This window comes from Amborella trichopoda, chromosome 11 (assembly GCF_054954075.1).
Source record: "Amborella trichopoda isolate Santa Cruz 75 chromosome 11, AtrichopodaSantaCruz75HAP2 v2.0, whole genome shotgun sequence".
Classification (NCBI taxonomy): domain Eukaryota; kingdom Viridiplantae; phylum Streptophyta; class Magnoliopsida; order Amborellales; family Amborellaceae; genus Amborella; species Amborella trichopoda.
In genome coordinates, this window is record NC_142346.1 from 43,241,654 (window position 1) to 43,264,649 (window position 22,996).

Sequence of the window (22,996 nt, forward strand, 5' to 3'; positions counted from 1 at the left end):
ACGCTTGGGCTTGGGGACTGAATTTCTGAAAATTAACAATCTAGATAGATAATACATTACAACTTGCAATCTATTTTTTTTTCATGCCTATATATTTTGCGGTCAAGATGATCGAATAGATGATTTTTTAGGATCTAAGTAACCTCTTCTAATAAGTTTTAGATGCGCATTAGTTTGATGGTTTAGGCCTCATCCTCATATAAACTTTTTTCCTATGTCATTTGCTTATGTTTATGATGGTATTTTAGTCACTTATCATGTAACCAAAAGAGCGATCAAAATTAATGCACCATCAAAATGAAAGGGAGATGGATGGGGAGGGGAGAAATTTAACTACTTCAGATCTTTACCATCCATTTTGTAAATAATGACATAAGATGGTTTATAACTAAAAATATGAATCAGATGATAAATTGCAACCTCTCTTCAATGAGTCTTGTAATTAAGAGTTAAATTAGCAAACAAGGAAATTACCAGCAACAAATTTCCTCAGTGTCATTGACAGGTTACCAAACAAGGGCTCTCAACATCTAGCCACCAACTCTCTACTTTCACCTTTTTCATAGGCGCCCAATTTCCATGAGATTCTCCAGGAAAATAGATTTCTTAGGTACCAAACAGGGCTTACAAAAAAGAAAAAAGCAGGACCAAACTGGGCCAGCCCTGTCACAGCCCTAGTCCATGGCCTGCCTGGGCCAATAGGCCAATTTCCGGCTCTGTTTGGGCTGGATATGAAGCCGTGTGTCAATTGCCAACAAAACAGAAATGTAATTACTGGACCTGTCTTAGAGTAATCTATGCATTCATATTTCAAACTCCTTTGCCTCACAAGAATTATAACCCAAGTGGGACATAAGTACCCCACAAATATATATAGTTGTCTCATGAAAACCAGCCAAGGCCATTCAATAACACTCAAAACGCAGTACAGAAATGGAAGCCAGAGAAGAAAAAAGCAATGATCAGATGAGTGAATGGAGGTAGCAAAATCCCCCATCTCTTCTAGTGGTGTTACAGAACAACTAAGTCCATTGTTGGCCTTCTTCCACGTCACAAGAAGGCTCCAGATATAATCCCCGCTTCAAATATATGCAATAACATCATGCTGCAAAAGCACAACAACGAAATGGATCAACCTCATGACCCTTCCCCATCTGATTTTGCAAGTAATTTAAATATCACATAGAAATAAAAAACCACAAACCTATTCTTCTGATGCCTGCATATGCATGTAGGTTGAACCAAAATTTGTGAAAGTTAATGTAAAATATTTACATACCTACGCCAAGGTATTAGCCTATTCTATGAAATGTGTCTATTTATGCAGACAAGTACAATGGAAAAGGATTTGGTCCGCCAAAGGGCACCCCTATAGCATCATGCAATAGTTCAAAACCTTAGCCGGAGGAATTTTGGGGATAACCCTACTCATCCTAGAACCCAAGCTCAAAGACAACCAACCCCAATATTGAAAACATATTATCCATTCTTAGGATAATCAAATCTAGATCTTAGATAACTTAGGTTTTTGTTTTTATTTTTAATTATTTTCTCATGATGATGTGGCAATCGACAAAATTCGGGGTTGGACAAATCCCCATAAGATCTGTATCTAACACAATGAATAGACCGGCCTATTCTCTGAAATTTCTCACCACAAAAAAAACATGATAGGGCCTTTTCATTTACTTTTTTTCACAAACTTGTTCACCGGATTCAGGAGAGCGTTTGGAGAACTTGTGCCAAAGAAATAATCCATCCAATTTTTAGGTTGATAGAGGGTGAATGGAATTTCTAGAGCTGTTAATGGGAATCAATTACAAATCTAAGTTGAATTTTGCTCCAGTCAAGGTGCCTATCCCATTAGTTCATATGATTGATGATTCATGCTTAGTGGCTTTAATACTACACTTATATTTAGTGTCACTTTCCTGCACACTTTACATTATCAACCAAGGACAAAGTACATACCTTTAGTGGATATGTCTTCCTGAGGCTTCATGGCTGGGAAGAGTAGAACTTCCTGTTTCACAATAGAAAAGCAGATGAGTCCCTGTCCATTTCATTACAAGATCTCTCTCTCTCACGCGTGCATACACACACGTGCACACATATGAGACATATAACAGCCAAATCACCTTTATATTCTGAGAATCTGTGAGTAACATGGCAAGACGATCCATCCCCATTCCCCATCCTGCAGTTGGGGGCAACCCATATTCCAAAGCAGTACAAAATGTTTCATCCAAAGCCATAGCTTCGTCATCACCTGATTGTCGATCCTGATGTAGTAGTATAGATTGTCATTCCTAGCTCCCAAATAATGGCATTCAAGAATCTCATAAACTTTAAGTACCCTTCAGCCCATAGAAAAGAAGCTATTACGTGATAAAGAAAATAACCATCGGTACCTTAAGCTGAGCAGAAAAACGCTCTCTTTGTACCACAGGATCATTCAATTCGGTATAGGCATTGCACACCTGACCAATTTATCCCCTTTAAAAACATCAGCTTAGGAGAAAATTGGGATACAAAAACATATTGAGAAAAGGTATATCATAATCCAACAGGTATATCACTTCAAGGCAACACTCTACCACCCATTACCAAAGATGGATTTTTAGAAATTGACAGAGACCCAGCATAGTCAATCTCAAACCATTCATCAATGGGAACTATAGTGGATATAGCCTTGGAAAACCATAGTCCATTGGATTATGGCATACCTCACCATCTTTGAAACATGGTGGGTAAGACCAAGATATAAGCACCACACCTCATGCTTGTTAACGAACAATTCAAAACGCTCTGTCAAGCCTATTTTTGATCTGTGCCACTTAGCCAATGGGCTCATTATCTCTGGATGATTGATAATGAATGTTGGGTTGACACATTTTTCCTCCACGAAATGCCCAACAAGCTGATATAGAGACAAGACAATCGAAGGGAATGTAAGTTTATGCACAAATCATATAACTTGTCAACATTGTAGCGATGTAGTTAGCATTTCCATCAAGTTATCTGCATAAAATGCTCCACAAATCTCTATAAAAAAGGAAAAATAATTCAGAACAAAGCATGAGGAAGGCAGTACAATTACCAACTACTATATCAAGGAAATTTTTTACAAAATCCAATCGATTGCATAAAATTAAGGCCTCATTATTTATAATGGCATTCCCCACTCCCAACAGATGGCTTCCAAGTGAGCAATTGTCAAAATATATAATTTAAGCATCCCCCACAGTTGCACTTGGCATAATAAATAGACATCTTTTAGGAGTATCACATATACCCTATGCATCCCATGCATCCCAAGCTATTATGCAGTTTTTTGCACCTCATGACATATTTAATTATATTTTAATTTGAACACATGCTAATGTTGTGCTGATACAAGACTAGCTTCATACTCCCGGAGTTTGAAACATAACATGCCAACCCAAACATGAAATCACTCTGACTCATTTGAGAGAGATGCTCATGGCTTTATGTCTACTTCCTTTCCCAACATCCCCAAGAAGCCCATCAGATATGGTTCAACTGTTATGATAACCCTAATTCGGACTTGTAATATATAAAGCAATAAGTAAAACATGCAGAATTTTAACACACAATGAGCCATTTTGAAATTGATAAAGGCAATAAGTAAATATAAACCCAAAATTTAGGAGTCTGGAAAGGCTTCTTATGATTTAGAAATGAAAATAGTGAAAGAGGGATAATAGACAACCTTGTCCAGCAATCGAGCTGTTGTTTGTGGAGGAGGACATTTGACATCATGCTTTATACATGCTTCCAACAAATACCTATTTGCCTCTTCACTGGCAAGGTCCTTTGGAATCTCCAGGTTGGCCAACTTTTCCAACTCTTCTATCATATCAAACCTCCTGCAATATCAACAGCATTCTCAGTTACCCCAAAAAAGAGGCCACCGCAGAAAGTGCTTCGAAGTAAACTACACAGCATCCACCTGAAAGGAGGAGTGAAATCAATCTCTATAGGCTCATGCTCAACACCATTTGCATGGTACTGAATTTTGTAGCCACCTGTCAGCTCTCTGACCATACCTGTCATAAAAGCACACAAAAAGGTAAAATCTGTCTCAAACACATACATACAGATGCACGTGTTAGGGTGCGCCTGTGAAGAAGATAATATTTGCTCGATGCAACATATTCCAGAATCTTTGTGGATGGAAAATGGAAACATAGCATAAGCACACAAGTAAAACAGACCCAAACTACCAGGCAGCAAGTGGTAAAGCCATATCAGAAACTAACCTGATAACATTTGCTCGGTGAGGTCCATAAGATCATTGTAATCAGCAAAAGCCATATAAAACTCACAAGTAGTGAATTCTGGATTATGAGTTAAATCAATGCCCTCGTTCCTAAATTGTTTCCCAATCTCATAGACACGATCAAGCCCACCAACAACTAACTGTTTTAGATACAACTCAGGAGCAATTCTCATATATAACTTCATGTTCAAATCATTATGATAAGTTACAAATGGCTTAGCAGTAGCCCCACCAGCAATCATGTTCATCATGGGGGTTTCCACCTGGTAATTTATAGTGCAGAAAGACAACAAAGCTAGCATGAGAAAAAGAAAAGAAAATTTGGTAAATAACATCCGAGCACATAAAGATGTAAGAATAAAATCATATACATACTTAACACAAGCCCCTACCTCCAGAAAGTCACGTTTGTCAAGGAAGTCTCGAACATAGGAAATAATCTTTGACCGTGTCTTGAATATATGTCTAACCTCTGTATTCAACATAAGATCCAAGTACCGTTGCCGATATCGAGTTTCCTATGACCCAAAAACATTTAATGTCAAACAGCAGCTCCAGTCAAAACATAGACCAAGTTTGAAGAAGCTCCAAGGACAAATTTATTAGCCAGTTCAATGAACATATTTCTCCAATATTGGTCCAAACCCAGGGACTACTACTAAAACATAGCAAAAGCATAGTTGCAGAATCAATTTCTACAAGGAAGTTACCAATCTAATAGTGCCAATCAAAGAGATGGCTAGGTATCAGAATAAACGACAAACTTCAGAATGCCCTTTGATATAAAATGAAGAGCAGTCATTTTAAATATGAGAAAGTCTGAGAAGATATCGTCTTTTTTTATGCCTTTCTAAGTTTAACATCAACTCACATGATCAGGATTCAGCAAACCAAAAAACTTCCAAGCAAGGAAAGAATGAAATTAGTGATTAAAAAACAAGACTGTTATTAGAAAAACAAGACCGTAGCCTTAAATGCCACATACATTTCTTTTGCTTCACAATTGTATGGCCATATTGATCCATACTCAAGCAAACAGACCCATTCTAATCTAATACGTTCCACTCTAATTTTTGAACTGAATAAATCTAGCTTCTCAGAAGGAACAAGATTTATCCACAGATCAGGCCTAAACTTTATCCAAACCATGTTTTCTAGCACAAAAAGCAAGATACAAAGTTAGGATCAAGTAATCAACCATCTACAAAACTGGAATATCACAATAATAGCTGAATGTATGTAAGAAACAAAAAATTTCAAATCTGCAGTGTCATAAAGGCTCAACTTGTTGCATTAAAAAGATGTGCATTCCCAGGATCAAGTAACCTAAACTACCTGATCTTTCAGAATATATATTTCAGGATTCCTGGCTTTCCCCGGAATCCATACGCCAGCTGAAGTCTTCTCTTCATTCTTCTGTGATAAAATAAAGAGAATTCAAATTTCAACAAAATAATCATCGATATTCAAGTTCATATACCATGAGTCAGCACCAGGTTGAAAACATGCTAGACATGGCCTACCATTGGATGAGTATTATCTTTGGCAGGACCAGCCTTTTGCCTTGGCATCATATGGAGACACGAAGAGAGAACCTCGAAAGATCTCGGAAATATACTGAGCTCACCTCGTTGACTTTTACCTGTAGGACAAAGAAGACACAGCTTTGCAACATACCCACATACTCAACTAAGATTATTTTCTCTTCTCTTTTTTTTTTTATTTATTGGCTGTTCTAAATTGAATATACAGAGCAAAAGAGTAACATAAAGAGGAACAGAATAGACCAGTGCTTTCTTAATTCTATTTATTGGTAACATGAATTAGAAAACAAGAAATGCACCTCAAATATTGCAGCGAAAGTCTTATCTTAAAAGCTATCTTAAAAGCACTAATAGTCAGAAGCTTTTAAAAACAATTTTAATATCGTACAGAGTTGATTAAATTCTGATAGAAGTGAATAGTGGCTGGGGCACTTATAGGCAACCCGCAAACAAATGAACAATGTTGTTCTTAATATGAAAACACTCACGGAACCCATAACAGTCAGATCATATGACCAAGGCATTTGGTCAATATAATTCCACACCTAAAACATCTATTAGCAACCTGTCTGAGAATGGAAAAAGTCTCTGAACAAACTTGACAAGGTCTAAAAAAGCTTTAAGCACATAAGATGATAACAATATAGCAGCCTACCAGCCCTCCCTCATGCACATAACTGAGCATACGCACAGGGAAACAAAAGGATAGCTGGAATGTGATTCTTAAGGAAGTGTATAATGGTGGAAAATAAATGTAGGACAGAAAACATGAAGCTGATGAAAAATTATCTAAACCCTCAGAAGAAAGTACCAATTTTTCTTTTTACTCATCCCAACCCTAAGAAGAAAGGTCAAACTCTCAACCAATTTCAGTTGTGATAAAAAAAATTCAAATTAAGGACTCACTAATGCAATTTGGCCTAATAAGTAATGCAATCTGAACCAAATTATGGCTGAGCCATTTGGAAAAAACCAGAGGCCAAACATGGAGAGAGAGTTACTTATCACAAAAAAAATAGATAAATAAATAAAAATACAGCTTGAGAACTAGGGAAACCCAGTCAAAAGGAAAGAAAAAGATCCAAAGGCACCAGTTGATGGAAAAACTTGATAACAATTCATGTAACTCCAGGTATTTATATCGCATGGCCACAGAACTCTTATTCTACAGTGACAAAAGGGGACCATCAAACACTTGCAGGAAGAAGATATTACACACATATGGGTCATTTTCTAAATGTTTTGCAGGAGAGACGAAAATTTAATAAAAAAGACCAATATGGAACATAGATCATCAACCTGGAAACCCAATGATACCAACAATGTCCCCACGTTTCACTCCTGAGTGGAATTTGGCAAAGTCAAACTCAGCTTCTTTCACATTTGCATGCCTACAAGAAGGATATGAATGAGTTCAGCCAACACCCCCATGTAGACAAAGTAAGGTCAGTGGCTTATGAGAAGAAAATGCTTCATGATCTAAATAAACAACATTGAAATAGGGAAAGCATATAATAAGACTTTACCTTTGGTACAAGAAGACCACATTCACCATTAGCGCAATGTAAAATCAGAGACTATCACGGATGTGATCAAAGTCCAAGAAAATTCTTTTGTACCTTGTGATACACTCCTATAACTTCATTTTATATTCATGGCTACGAGTGATTGTGACCTTCTTGTACCAAAGATAAACAATCTAATAGCATACACTCCCATATTAGAATATAGGATTGAGATACATTGGCATAAGAACCAAAATTAACAAAAAAAAGAAAGTAAAATGAGATAATTTGACCTGAAATTCACCAAAAATAATGTGATATCCAAATTCAGGGCATGCATAGCTCTATAATATAAATGGTAATCCCAAAGGCTAAGCACAAACAACAATCATTTTGATGCAAATTGCATTTGAGATGTTCAAGAATTAGGCTGATTAAAATTTTTATCTATTATTTTTTAATGAAGAAATTCTTTTCTTTTCCTTCGGTTGGCAGGGGGGTGTGATTGGAATTATTTATTTGTTTTCTTCAGGTTAAATTTTGGAATTTGTATTGTAGGGATTAAATTAGGTTTTAGTTTATTGTTGTGGGGGTAGGAAGGTCACTTTCTTAGTTATTAGGATTAGCATGAGAGTTTGTTTAAGATTTATTACCAAGGGCCAGTTTGGATGTCAAATAAAAAGAAATTGTTATCCAATAAAATTACATTTTTGAATATATCAATTGCAAAAAATACCAAGCCTTTTTTCTTTTCTTATAAAACTGTTTGGGTGTTAAAGTCCATTTTCTCTTTGTGATTTTCTCCCTCAACAAGAAGGGGATTTACAAGTAGAAGCCATGTGTTTACTCTGAAAGTTGCAGGGAGAGAAAAGGAAGACATCGAAGAAAATGGTGAACAAAATTGGGTTTTCTGGAGAAAGACTGGTTTTATTGCGGTTTCCATAGATGGAAGAGTCAACATTTTAGCTACTCTCAGTTCAAGCCACAATGCTCACTACAACTGTAAACGTGGAAACTTAAACCCCCAGAAACTCTTTTAACTATGGTCCATTGGAGTTGAAGAGAGCTTTGAAATTCTAGAAAACTGAACACCTAGAAATTTGTCCAATGCGGTATGCCATTAGAACTTTAATAAGAGATTTGAAACTCTAAAATCTTTCTGTCAAAGATCTGCCATGTAGAGAGAGCTCTGATGCGGCAACTCTCTGGCAAAGAAATTCGATAATGTAAGCCACGACAAAAATGCCAGAACGGGAAAGAGCAAAATGCCAGCCATGGATAGCTTCATCGAAGCTCAAAACAATCTTTTTACAATGCTTTGATTGTAAATTTGTGAGGCCATCAGGCTTCGGTTCTTCTCAAGACTCTGCCCTAGAAACCCCCTAAGACATCGAGACACAAGATACCTGGGAACCCTGGCTTGTTTCTCCCATTCATATGGCAGGTCAGAATGCAATATTTTTTACGCCATTATAGAGAGAGAAAGAGGAGCTCTCAAGACACTGGTTCTAGAGAGAGAAAGAGGAGCTATTGAGACACTGGTTCTAGAGAGCGAAAGAGGAGCTATTGAGACACTGGTTCTAGAGAGAGAAAGAGGAGCTATTGAGACACTGGTTCTAGAGAGAGAAAGCGGAGCTCTCTCACTAGCAGTAGTTCAAAGAGAGAGAAAGAGAGAATAGATTTCAAGTTGAAGTAGAGGAAGAGAGTAGATTTGGGGTTTCTAAGATTTCACAGTGTGGGTTGTTGGATCACAGGGTGGGGTTTGCATAGGGTGAGAGAGCCGCACTTTCATAAAAAAAATTCAAGTCTGACTTGAATTTTTTTTATAGTAACTTTTGCCTTGATACTGCAGTATTTTTTATTTCAATCTAAAAATCTAGTACAATCTTGTGGTTGTCCAAACCGTTCAAATATATTTCAGCAGATTTTTGGATTGCAATCCAAAAATATTACAATTTTGGTTACATCCAAACTAGCACTAAGTTAATTAGTTCCTTTCTTTAAAGTTGCAAGTAGATTACGTTGGAGGCCCATGGAGGTTCTATTTTTTTATGGGTCTCTCTTCTTTCTTAGGACTCTCCAAAAACAAAAAGCCAAAAAAAATTGGTCTTGTGGATGTTTTGAGGTGACAGTTGGATTTCTTTGAAGTTAGGAAAAAAGGAAATAACATGGGGACCATGACTTTTAGGAATGAGGTTTAAATTGGGGGGAATAGAAAAGGAAAATGAATTAGAGTGGGAATACATGGGGGGATAAGAAGGATATTCCTAATTTGGTATCAAGATAGGGAAATACTAATTTTGAAAGGAGATTCTAAATTTATGAAAAGTATGCGACTTTGGAAGGAAAGAATATACATATTTTTTTAGTTTGTTTTCTCGATCAACTGTATTAAAAGAGGCCTCTTGGATGTTTCATGGAGCTTATGTTATTTGGTAATGAATTCTTTAATAAAAGAAGACAAGATTGCTGCTTCTTCTTTTGGCTTAATTTATGCCACACTTTTTTCTTTCTCCTTCTGTTGCTGAATTTTGCTTATTCTAAGATAGAAATAAGGATGGATTTAATTCCCCACTCTCTTTTTGCTTCAAAAAATTCACATCAATTAAACTAAGTGTAGGATGGACCATTGAATATGTCAAAAGGATATCGCTGCTCCTGCAATGAACTAATGAGAGTGCAATGGTGGCACAAAGACTGCTGCAAAACCTAAATTTCAGAGAAGCTCTGTATGGTACTATACACTCCGCGATTCTGTTGTACCAATCTGATATATAAACAACAGCAGAAGTGGAATTGAAAGATCGAAAACCATGGATTTCCATTTGCATAAAACATTGTGACTAATTATCGAAGAAACCTAAGAAAATTCAACAAAGAATTTTGAAGTGGACTAAGGCAAGTCATATGTTCAACCCACCATCTCTTTCAGCCAAATATGGTGAATTAAGATAGGGATCTTCCACTCAAAACAAAGCAATAGTTCAGGCTCCCTCACACCATTATCAACATCCTGGTGGATATTGCCTTCATTCAACAGCAAGAAACTAAGCTGAAAATACCATCAGCACCTCGGCGCACATCATCCATGCTACCCTGGATTCAAGTAAGATGAGCTTGAGTGCAACAAACTTCACCAGTGTGCAACTTTAACAATTTTGCTCACACATACAACTGCAACCATCTCTGTCAAGTGGTTGACTATCTCAAGACTCTGTTAAGATTGGCGATCCTATGTCCGCAATCTCCACAACCAGCTATGATAGTATAATTGTCTTCAAAATCATGCTTTGATACTAACTGATGCAAAAGCAGGATGGAAATTAAACAACACAAGGAAAAAAAAAACCATGGTTTTAAATTAAGCCAAAGGAAGAAGAAGCAATCCTCTCTTCTTTCATAAAAATGGTGCAGAAGTAATTTTTCCTTCTTTTTTAACTTCTCACTCTAGATCCTTTTCTTTCAGGGTTTTTTATTTTTTTGGGAGCAAAGGTTGACTGTAGTGTATAACTAGATTACAAGAAACCACTTGAACCTACTCAACGGAACAAGTTGAGTGCTCAAGAGAGCAAGGCCATCAAAAAAACGAGAATGGAGGAAGAGAGAGGAAAAGATATTAATGCAACCCACAGCCCGGGAGCACCAATAAATAAAACAAAAATTTCATTCTATATAAAAACCGTCTACGCACTAGGGGAGCTCCTGTACCAACAAATGGGGACATCTATGAGAGCATAGCCTTTAAAAGATACAATGAAAAGGGGGGAAAGAAAGTCTGTGTGTGAGAGAGAGAGAGACGAAAAGGAGGGAAAGGAGAGGAAGAGAAGAGATGGAGTAAAGTCGGATGTAGCGCTTCAAGTTGGTGATGGTAAAGCCAAAGAGTCTTGTCTACCGCTGAGTCACCCTGAGTACCTTTCTTAACCAGCCGGTCAACAAGATGGTTGGACGTTCTTAGAATATCGAAGGAGGTTAGGACGTTCCAACAAATCATCACGATATTGTCGAAAATATAAGAGGCGGAGCCTCCCTTGCAGCGCAAGCAATTACATTCCTACTGTCCCCTTCCACAACCAGAAGCCCAGAGCTAGCGAGGAGTACTGTATCTCACCTGAGGCCCTAAAGAATCATTGTAGATTCGGTTATAGTGTTTGTGAAACCTATGACCCCTTAGAAGAAAAGAATTTCCCTTTGTGGCTGGCCACATTTCCCCCAAGCCCCAAGGGGCATGGGTTACTAAAGAGCACCCATCCACAAAGCTTTAAGGGGACCTTGGAATGGAGGGGTTCAAAGGGGCTAATTGATGAGGTCGGTCTTGGAGCTACAATTAGATGTACTATGTTGCGCCAATTCCCCCTAAAGTCCTTAGAACTTAGACTTTGGAGGAAAGGGTCTCAGCCCAAGAGATAGTATCAGCCTTAAATTGCTCGAAAATGGCTTGAGGCTGCCGCTGCATATCTTGGAAGGTCCTGGCATTCCTCTCCTTCCAAAGGCCCCAGAGCAAGGAGGAGATTTAGGCAGCTGACAAAAGGTGGCTAGCCCTAGGGAAAGGACATCCAAGATCTCATGAGTTGCCTTACGGACTACGGGATAATCCAATGGAGTCCGAACAACCGGAGGAGGGAGGGCCAAAGAAAACCAACAACTTTATAGTGGAGAAAAAGATGTTCAATATTTTCCTCGTCAAGGCACATACGGCAACGACTAGGAAGATGTAAGCCTCTTCTTTGAAGTTGATTTGTAGCAAGTGCCTTACCATGGGCAAGGGTCCAACATAAAGCTTGAGCCTTGTGAGGCACCTGAGCTGACCAAATTTTGGAGGAGGAGCTTTAGGGGGGGCCTGCAGGAGGGAGTTGTAGAAAGATCCCAAGGAAAAGACTCTGGATGGAGTGGTGGACCACACCAACTAGTGCCCACCCTCTAATGGCACAAAGATTGGAGATAAGAAGAGAAGCAACTGCGGAATTGCTTCGTAGTCTTTGTCCTATAGAGGTTGTCTAAACATTGGGCACCAGACCAAGCTGCCGGCCCTGGCTTCCACTACAATTGCTAAAAAGCATCTTCGTTGGTAGTTAAAGCTAGCAACTGAGGCCATCTGTATTCTAAAGGAAAATCTCCTGCCCAACGGTGTCTCCAAAACAGGACCCGGTCTCCCCATCAAGCAAGGAATCTAATCAATCCTCTAAAAGCTTGCTTGCACTTAGCAATAAAGGTCTAAGCTCCGAAAGACCTATGGGGTGGACATATGGGAAACCATCCCTCTTCTTATATATCATATTTCTCAGCTATGATCTCTCTCCAAGCTTGGACTCATTAGTAGTGAACCTCTACCCACTTACCTAGAAGAGCTATGTTATTAGATCTCAGCCTTCTAATACCAAGTCCCCCACTAGCCTTGGGGCTGCGCACCTCATCCCAACGAAGAAGGTGGTATTTGTCGTTGCCCTCGGCCCTTGACATGGAAAATTCCGCAAATGGCTTTCAAGATAAAAAATTACCAAGGCAGGCATCCAAAATAAAGACAATAGGGATATTGGCCAGAGTTGCTCTAATCAGGGTGAACTGTCCTCTTAACGATGGAAAAAGAGCTTTCTAGTTCGCAAGCCCTTACTTGAACTCTCTACAACAGGGTCCCAAGCTTTCTAGGGATTCCCACACAGGGTGGTAAACCAAGATAGGTAGATGGGAGGGACTCAGTGGCACACCCAAGGTGCTGAGCCAGCGTGTTAACCTTGTCCGGATCCATATGGATCCCAAGCAGCTCGGTCTTGGACGTTTTAACCTTCATAGCCAAGGAAATTTCAAAGCTCCAGAGGAACAGCCACGTCTAATTGAGTGGGGCAAACCTTGCAAAAGATGATTGTCATTAGAATACAGTAAATGGGAGATAATGGGGCCTCCTCTAGAGACCTGGAAACCACTGACACTGAGAATGCCTCTACTGAAAAGTTTAGAAATGGATTGGGAGAAAATCTCTCCCATTATAGCCAATAAAAAGGGGAAGAGGTGATCTCCCTGACGCAGTCCCCTCGAGGCTGTAAAGAAGCCTTCAGCTGTGACCCATGATAAGCACCAAGAAGCAAGGATTAGAGATGCAGCCCCAAAAACCCATTCGAGATTGAATCTCCTCTATAATTGATCAGTCAACATGGTTGTAGGCCTTTTTCCAATCAAGTTTTAGAACTAGCCCTTTCCAGCACAAGAGGTTTTTGGAGCGGATGGCCTTCTGAGCCATAAGGGCCCCATCCAAGATCCGTCTGTCTGCCACAAAGGTGGATTGAGATTTGGAGATAACCTCATCCAGCAAAGGCTTCAGTCTTGTGGCCAGAACTTTGGTGAGGAGTTTATGAGATGAGTTCATGTGGCTAATGGGGCAGAAATCTCTCATCTCGGCTGCCCCCTCAACCTCAGGGACAAGAGCAGTGCAAGTAGAGTTCAATCCTCTGTGGAGACACCTTCTATAGTAAATTCGTGAAAAAATGCTAGAGGGTCCAAATCCAGATCAATCCTATGTGGAGGCGCCTTCTATGATAAATTCGTGAAAAAATGCTAGAAGGTCTAGAGACAGGACATCCCAGAATTGATTAAAGATTCTTGGGAAACCATCTAGACCTAGGACCTTGCCTTGGGCAAGATCAGATATAGCCTATTTGATTTTGTGCTCTAGGAAGGGGTGCTTGAGCAAGGCAACTTCGGACTACGAAATAATATTGATAGAAATATGGATCATCCTAGGTGTTGGACCATGAGATAGAGAAAATATTCATAAAGTAACGAATAATGCCCATGTTGATGTGTTGGGGGTTGGTCAAGACCCTTTCACCAACAGATATCTGAGTAATGGAATTGTTTCTCCTTCTGTAGCTTGCTGACCTGTGGTAATATGATGCAGTTCGGTCTGTGTCTGAGCATGTTGACTCAATATCTCTAGAACCAATAGATTTCCTCCTGTTTTAGAGCTGCTTAGAGATTGATTTGCGCTTTGAATCTCTGATCCCGCTCATTTTCAGACAAAAATCTGGATTCCTTTAAAGAATGCAATTCTTGAATTCTAGAATTGTGAGACAAGATGAGACGCTTGAGATAGTTAGGGAAGAGAGCTAAGTTAGTGATGGTAGAACGATGGGGAAGCAACGGTCTGGGTGCCATAGGAGGGTGGAACAAGAGGAGGTCAAGGGAAGCGATAGTGGATGGGAGGACCGGGTGTTGTTTTGGTCGTTGTGGAATTGTGGAGGGAGAGTTTTGTTGAAGTAAGAGGGGCCGTGGATGGGGGAATATGGGCAAGAGAGGTTGTATCTGAGTGAGAAGAAAGTGAACTCCGAGCGGCAAGGAGCTAGAGAAACTGCACTAGCCAAGGGAGAGGAGCAAAGAAAGGGGACTACAGGGCCAGGATCAAGTATGGTAAGTGGTCGGGGAGGAGGCTTGAGAAACGAAGGGCTGTCAAAACCTATAGAAGGAGATCTGAAGTCAGAGGCCAGATCATGATTAATGGCAGGGACCTTCCCATGGCGGCAGGGAATGCAAGGCAGACGAAGAGTTCTGGGGGGGAACACCCCCTACGAGAGGCGACGAGTGCTGAGATAGAGGTGCCGGCCTTGAAAGGGGAACGGGGTAGGTGGGGGAGTATAGGAACTAAAGGTCCCCTAGGGCCAGATGGGTCTTCCAAAGGCGGAGCAGAGAGGGAGTCCTGGTCAGAGGATTGTGCACGACAAAGGATTTCACCACCTTCACTAAATGCATACGTAGGGAAGGGAAGACTCCATGTGGCCCCGGCAGCTCAAGGGGCTATGATGTTGCTTGAACCAGGATTAGAAATCATGCATGCGAAAGTGGCCCAGTGAATCATGAGACCTCATTAAATGAGGCAGCAGAAAAGACAAGATGGGGGGAGGAAAGGAGGCCCGATGGAGCCTCCGCCAGCTGGAGGGAAAGGAGCAACATTTGGCTCGATGTGAGAAGGTGATGGGGCCGCATCTAACGGGATAGCAGGAAAGACAAAGTGGGGAAGGAGGAGAAAGGGATATAGCTTCACCAGCTGGCAATAGGAGGGCTGCGTTTGGCTCGATGTTAAAGGATGAAAGGGCCTCAATTAATGAGGTTGCAGAAGAGACAAGATGGGGGAAGCGGGTGATGATCGCTTCACCAGCCATCGAGATGAGGGTGTTGAAAGAACCTATGTGACATGAAGAAGTAGCATCTGGGTCGGGCTCCTTCATCAGGGCTAATGATGCGACTGATGCCCTAGGGCCCTGTTTTAAGAAGGAAAAAGGAAAAAACCAGGGGAGGGGGGTAGGCATACAAGGAGGGTATGTGTATTGGCGAGGAGGGTGTGCCATCTGATGCCTAAGACAAGCATGGTAGTAGAGGGCGGAACAATGCATGTACCCGTTAGAGCATGCAAGGGCCCAGCTGTCAGAGAGAACGCATCTCCCTGACAAGGGGAACGGATGGAGCAGTTATTAGTGCTACATCAGCAGAGCATTGAATTATCCTCAGGCTCCATCCCTAGAGGCTTCTCAAGATTGTGTCGCTCCTGAAAGTTGGCACGTGGAAAAAATTGAAATTCAGAAGCTCCCCAAGTTGGGGTAGCTGCGGCACATGCTGAAGGTTGGCCTGTGGAACACCTAGAGTCAAATGGTCTCTATGGTCAATGGTCCACCTTCCTCGTCCTTTTGTTGACAACTGTGTTCCACCCTTTGGAGAATCTCTGTCTTCATGAACATTAATCCTTACGATGTAACATACCCCTTGAGTGAAGAGGACTCTTCTGGGAATCGACATCGGATTGACAAATGTTATCAAAAGGGTCACTATGCCCAGAGGGAGATTGTCCAAAAAAAATTCAGTGAACCTCTTGAAATTCACCACATGCTGCAACCAATTTTCTTGAATACTTGTTGAGTCCCTGAGGCTATTATCCAACTTCACAGAAATTTGTGGAAACAAGGGCCTCAGACCAACAAGAGCGAGAGACAGAGAGAGAGAAAGGGCACCACCCCTGAAGGAAAGTTTTCGTGATTGTACCTGCTCCAAGCATATGGGGCCTAGAAAGGCCACCAAGTAAGCCTCCCCCAAGGGAGAGGCCAGCAATGGACCTGCACACATTTATGGATGTCTCCCAACCATCTTGGGATGGCCATGAACACCATGTCTAGGGGGATGGACGGCACACTAAGCAATTCTGCAGCGATTTATGTGCTTCCACATTTAACCCTCCTTCCTAAAGTCACAGGCTCCACATCATTCCCTTTTTTCCCAACTTCAAAGAAATCCAATTATCTCACCTGAAATCACCCACTCCGGCAAAAAGAGACCCATCAAAATAGTACCCCAATGTGACCTATTCCCAACTTAAAAGAAGGAAACTAATTAACTAAGTAAGAATTCTTAAATAAAATATCATGCTAATCCTGACAAGTAAGAAATTCACCACCCTAACCCGCAACAATAAACTAAAACCCATTTCATCCCTACACTATATTCCAAAAACCCTAACAAAGCAAATAAATAAGTCCAAACCTCCCCCTCCAAGATTTCTCCAAATAGAAATAAAAAAAACTAAAAATCTAGACAATTTTTAATCAGCCTAATTCTTGAACATTGGATGCAATTTGCATATCATTTCCATAACTATTATGTACCCTTAACCTGCCAACACATAATGGGAATGTAAGTCTCGCCAACCGGTTTATTGCTCCAAGTCTTGCACCCCCCCAATTAATTGAATACCAAGCTTGTTATGTAAATTAATTCTCAGAAAAAAAAAGAAAAAAAAGAAGAAAAAAGGCCAACTCATATGTAGTGTTCATTGATTTCTAACATGGATGGAACATGTGAAATAGTATTCATAAAACTTTAATAATGGACACTTATATATCATAAAAATTTTCCAATTTTCGAAAGACTGTAGCAATGCTTGGTAAAAGAGGAACAAGATTCCTTTTCCAATGTAAAGTCAAAAAGAATTTATCCAACTATTAAAAAATACCTTGCATCAGCCATGACTTGAACTTTAACTCCACCTTCAAAAAGATCATAGAAAAACAACTTCGAAGAGGAAGTCCTCTTATTCATAATCCTCCCTTATCAATAAAAGCATGGGCCACGTTGATAACAGAAAAACTACAAATCAAAAGACAAAAAATACACCACCGAATCCAAAATAATTACCACCCAATGAGACCTCATCATTCTCAAGATGCTCGCCATTGCTCAAGCTTCCATATTTCTCATGAAATTCAGCAATTGACATGGACACATGGAACTTATGAGGATAGGGGTTGTGACCATGAGATTTGACATCTGCTAGACCTTTCAGCCTATTCTCATAATATTGCTGTTGGAAAAATTGAAGACAAGTTAATCCAACAGAAAAAAAATAGAAAGATATATAAATAAGATGTAAACGACAAATAAGTGATGGCTAGATTTTTCTTAAGACCGTAAAATCAGTGTGGAGGCTCTTAAGCAACCAGTGAATCGGATGCATCTAGTAAATTTACAAAAAAAAAAAAAATTCATGAGGTAACCATTCTATTGAGAGACATTCACAAAATTTTATGAAGAGAACTAGAAGCAAACCGTTGGGTCCATTTCTTCATCATCAGCTGCTTGGGACCGCTGTGCCTGTGAGTTAACTGAGGCTGCAGCCTGCAAAAAAAGCAACTGCAATATCAGTGAAAGGCTAAAATGCAAGTAGAGAAACAAAGCATGATACACCACAAAAACACAAATATTGAAACTATTGGACTACAATTTATGCAGAAGTAACAATGTCACACCAATCCTGTGCCATGATTGGCCAGTTGTAAGCCTCAAAATTAGACATAGTAGAAGATCATATGACATTCATCCACAGATGACCAGGATATCCATATTTATGCATCCATTCGCAAGCTTAGACATTACTTAACAGACAAAAAATATATATTAAAAAAATGGAAATACATAAAGGAATGGATGAACTCCTAAAGTACCATAATACTGTTCTACACATTTTCTTCAGAATTCACTATTTGTGAAATGTTTCTACTACACCCAATAATCAACAGCGACATGATAGTTCCAAAATGAGATAAAACTTGTTAGAAATTTAACTTGAACCCTACGGGATGTTTTATTACCATTACGATCCTAACTAATTGGTTTGAATATTTGGGAAGACAAGTAGTTCAAAATGTGTTGGAAAAACTCTTTAAGTAAATAGAGTCGGTGGTATCAAAAATAATCTCCCTTCTGACTACAAGTGGAAATTCATAATTTGAGGTGTTTCTCTGGTTAACTTGGGGCACTTCAATGCCGAGTCATGTCAAGCTACTTTTACATCACTTGAGCACAATTCAAGGTAGCCAAAGACCATTACAGCTTTTCAATGTCACGCCATCTTCAGGTATCACTTTAGTTTTAATTCACTATTAGAGAGAAAAATGCATCTTACGATTTTTTTTTTCATTTAATCTAGTATGCAAAGTATATGTTGGTAGTACTCCACTTCATTTAACTAAAAAGGGCCCTAATTGCTATCCTCTCCTCATATGGTATGAATATAATGTTTTTGTTGAGTATGGGATGGTATCTTCTTGAGTTATAACAATTGGTACCAAAGTGAGCTGCTATTACATGATTCTGTGAGCATATCAAAGCCACTATTTCAAATCTACAAACTCAATCAGGGTTTCTTCCAAACATTTAATTCAGAGAGTTTATGAACATATCAAGAAGTGAAAATCCAAAGTCAAGAATCAACAGAGGGTATCAGCATGGTAGTGTGTTGGTCATAATAGAAATTTGAAGGTCTTAAGGGGATTTGTGCAACTAGATGTACAATTCCCTATCTGTGTGAACTAAGTCAGAAAAAAAAAAAAAAAAAAGGCCTCAAGGGAGCATGGAATTAGCAAATGGTTTCTTACATTTCCAATGCATGGCTCAAAATTTTGGATTGCATGGAACTGGAAGAAACATCCATGAATCCTCATGAACAATAAAGGTGTGAGGTGCTTAATTCAAGGAAGAATGGAGCCTTTGGCAGGAGCTGCATGTTGGCATGAAAGTGTCACTTTGATCCTATGTAGAATTCCACTTAAAATCGATGTGGCATTCCTCAAGTAAACAAAAGGTATAGTGCTAAGTTTGTATGCTTTTCAAGCTTGGTGTGTGGACAATGTTAGATGCAGTCAAAGTATAAATTTCAAGTTCAAGAGAGAACCTAAAGATGACCATGAGCCTTGCAAGTGATACATGATTCAGCAGGCGTTGACCAATGCGACATCTATGTAACAAGCAAGATACTTAAAACTTAAAAGAGGAAGCTTGGCAAATAAAGCATAAGGGAGGGTAAAATAACCATATTCAAGAGCAAATAGCCTCCTAAACTATATATGACACTGGCCGATTCACTTTGGTTCTAGTGAGATTTGGCAATGCTTATCAATGAAACGAAACAAGATTTGTCAAAAATTGACTTTAATCCTCCCATCAAATTCTTAAGCACTCAACATCAATCTACAGCACTACAAAAAGGTAAAATTCAGACAAATAACAATAATAAGAACAATAGAATAACGGTGATAGCACAACGATTCAATTAGAATAGTACATTAAAACTTTAACCAGTGAATATCTAGTACTACTTGCTTTTTGCAAATTCTACAGTTACCATATGCAATAAAAAGAAGGGAAGAATAACAGGAAATATCATCGATATATGACCCATAGCTCTTCCATCAAACTTCTCAAAAAAAAAAGAAGGAATGATACAAGAAAAGTATTTCTAATAGTTATCAAACTCAAATTTTATGTAAACAAGCAGTAGCAAATTAACAACGCACAATCACAGATGCTTCTAGCTAATGAATTTACGTACAATATTTGTATATAATTAAATTCCAAATCAGATTACTAAAAAAAAAATGAGGGAAAAGTTATTACAAATAAAATTACCAACAATTGAACTTAACTAGAACCTTTTTTATTATCCTTGAGTGAATTTACGGGGAACAACAAAAATTACAATGTGTAAAGGAGAAAAGGGTACCTTCTTCTTCTTCTCCTCTTCTTTGAGACGTCTTTCCTCTTCCTTCTGCTTCATCTTCGCCTCTCTTTTCAGAGCACTGGCCACAAAACAAACAATCCATTGAAGATTCAGTAGAGGGGTCTCCATTTCTCCAACACTCTCAACCTATAAACCAGAAATGGAGGTAGTAGAACTGAGAGAAAATGAAGGTGAGCTTACCTTTTGCTCTTAGAGTCAGACGAAAGGGTGGGAACCTTAGGGTTTGATTCCATCGAAACCTCTGCAACACTTTTTGCTGTTTCTTCTACGACGTCGTCCCCCATCAACCCCCTCTCTCTTTTAAGATATTACTACTACAGTGAGGAAGCGTAGGGTCCAAGGCTAGTGAATAATGGGTTCTCTCTCTCTCTATGAAGCTTGCAGAATGGGTTTCTCTCTCATAAACGTGCGGAATGGTCTCTCTCTCTAGGAAGATCACAAATGGGTTTCTCTCTCCTTAACTTGCGGAATGGGTCACTCACTCTCCTGTTCAGTGAACCCTCTCCCTCTCTTTCAGCGGAGTTTCAGGGCGAAGAGAGAGAGATAAAAGGGAGGGAAGAGGAGAGAGAGTGAGGGGTTTAGGAGGAGGTGAGGTGATGAAGGGATGGGATCTTTCGCGCTGTGGAAACGGACGGAGGAGATGGAGAGATGAGTTAGGGCGAGGAAGGTAGTAAGGTCATGGCGGAAGGTTTCTCTTTAACAAATAAATTATTTAAAAAAATAAAAGGTTTGATAGGGCTGCAGGCTTGTTAAAATAGGTAAATCCTGACTTGCAACTCAAGTCGAGCATTAGAAAACCTTAACATTGATCAACTCGACTTGACCAGACCATTGTTTTTGTGAAAAAAAATTAGGACTGCAAATACAAAAAATAGTGTCCGTAACGAATTATATTGAGCATCTATTTTGCTTTAAAAATAAGTGTTTACAAATCGACGAGATTTGTATCATTTTTTTAGTTTCAATTTTTATTGTTGTCGTTAGAAATTGATTTTAAATCCATCGTATAGATTTTTTAAATCAAAAGTACTTTTCAAGCAAAGATTTTTGTTTTCGTACAATATTTGTAGAGTTTGAAATTTTTCTTTTTTTTTTTTCACAAACAGTAATGTACAATCAGAATGATTGATGTAAAATGTTTTCTAAGCCTCATAAGGTGAGGCTTTACTTATTTTGGTAAAACTTCCGCCCTATCGAACTGAGGTGAGGCATTACTGGTAAAACTTCCGCCCTATCGAACTGTTTTCCAAAAGAAAACAGAAGAAACTCGCGTCGATTAGTCTTTGTTCTTGGTTCTCCATTCTCCTTGGGGATCGTCTCGGATGCCTTAATGCATTTGGAAGAAGATCCACCTTCCATTCTCAGATGATCCTGAGGGACCACGCATTCGTTCTGCATTTTTTCTCAACAATCAAAATTATCAGCTTCGTTTATGCAAAGAGCATGGATTGATCAAAAATAATTTAAGGAACGATTGAAATTTATATTATAAACAAAAGCCAAGTATCTCTTGATCTGCACATCTTCTTTTGGTGTATTATTTTTCTATAAACTTAGTTTTAAAATTATTTTCAGGCATATAGGTTTTTTTTAAAAATTATATCTTCTAAACCAATTTATCCACTGTTCAATTTTTTATATGTACAAAACCTCTCTCTATGGGTCTTTATTTTTCTCTCTCTAGAACGTGTCTCTCGATATAGGAGAGAGACATTAGAGAGAGATGAAATCATGTTGTATAGAGAGATAGAGGTTTAGTAGACCGATAGAGGTTTTTTTTTTAGTTTTTATTTGGTAAAAAAAAAAACAATCAAAAGAGGTAAATTAAGATTAGTAGACCGATAGAGATTTTTTTTCGTTTTTGTTTAGTAAAAAAAAAGAGCAGTCAAAAGAGATAAATTGGGTCAAGAAGGTTAGAAGATATATTTTTTAAAAAACCTATGCAGCAATAAAGTTTTTAAAACTCTAATCTATGAGAAAATGGTACACAAAAATAGGGTGTATGAATATATTTTCCCTAGCACTACACCTCAGTATTTGCGTTAGTATTTCTGAAAATTTATAAATCAAAAGGGCTCTTCAAAAAAAAAATTTATTTTATTTTTTATCAAGTATTTTTCAAGTACTTGGAAGGGTATGTAAACTAATTAAAAAAAAACGTTTTTATTGGGCTCTAAATATTATTCCGAAGTGTTGGACAACACCCTGTTTCGAATATTTCTTGCCACATCAAAAAGAATTCCATGCAACGTATTATATAAATTATAAATATGCATGTTATTGTTTTATTATATAAATTGGAAATTTTAAGGTGTATTTTACTTTGATTGTTGAAGGTTGATGCTTTATGTAACTGCTTTGCCCAAAGTAGTAAATGTATGTGTGCGTGTGGGAGCATAATATATGTGTTCTTGTAGCAATTGTTGTAATTAGCCCAATCAACTAAATTGCCACGGCTGAATGTTGAGGGTGGAGGTTTGAAGTTCATCATCACCATGAGCCTTTTTTCAAACTATTTAGGGTTTGCTATACGAATCTTGATTCACTATTCTACTCTATCAAGGGTCATACATCTTATCGTTTATTAGAGCGACAC

At 38.8% G+C, this 22,996-nt stretch overlaps 1 protein-coding gene across 8 annotated transcripts; it reads right to left on the reverse strand.

Moving 5' to 3' along the window:
* Positions 1-785: 785 nt before the first annotated feature.
* ATKRS-1 (lysyl-tRNA synthetase 1) lies at positions 786-20,918 on the reverse strand. 8 transcript variants are annotated; one of them, XR_016044902.1, is made up of 17 exons: positions 20,581-20,918; positions 20,383-20,458; positions 17,931-17,999; positions 17,520-17,685; positions 17,338-17,431; positions 7,147-7,238; positions 5,827-5,945; positions 5,639-5,716; positions 4,696-4,821; positions 4,284-4,566; positions 3,974-4,070; positions 3,734-3,890; positions 2,777-2,920; positions 2,412-2,496; positions 2,139-2,282; positions 1,972-2,023; positions 786-1,105 (listed from the first exon to the last, which is right to left on the reverse strand). XR_016044902.1 is itself a non-coding variant. In XM_011630260.3 (17 exons), the coding sequence occupies exons 1-17, from the start codon at positions 20,682-20,684 to the stop codon at positions 1,101-1,103; spliced, it is 1,875 nt and encodes a 624-aa protein (XP_011628562.1). In that variant the 5' UTR covers positions 20,685-20,918; the 3' UTR covers positions 786-1,100. The 8 variants fall into 8 exon arrangements, 4 of the variants coding, with proteins under 4 accessions (XP_011628562.1, XP_006858425.2, XP_088708576.1 ...); XR_016044901.1 differs by having other exon boundaries at positions 5,639-5,719; XM_011630260.3 differs by having other exon boundaries at positions 2,412-2,480.
* Positions 20,919-22,996: the final 2,078 nt, after the last annotated feature.

What these genes read in the sequence shown, in the direction of transcription:
- ATKRS-1 (XM_006858363.4), bottom strand. Translation starts at nt 20,684, where the DNA reads ATGGGGGACGACGTCGTAGAAGAAACAGCAAAAAGTGTTGCAGAGGTT. An exon ending in ATGAAGAAATGGACCCAACG is followed by an intron (nt 17,686 to 17,930) that starts GTTTGCTTCTAG and finishes TTTTTCCAACAG; the next exon opens with CAATATTATGAGAATAGGCT. An exon ending in ACAAACGTGACTTTCTGGAG is followed by an intron (nt 4,567 to 4,695) that starts GTAGGGGCTTGT and finishes ATAAATTACCAG; the next exon opens with GTGGAAACCCCCATGATGAA.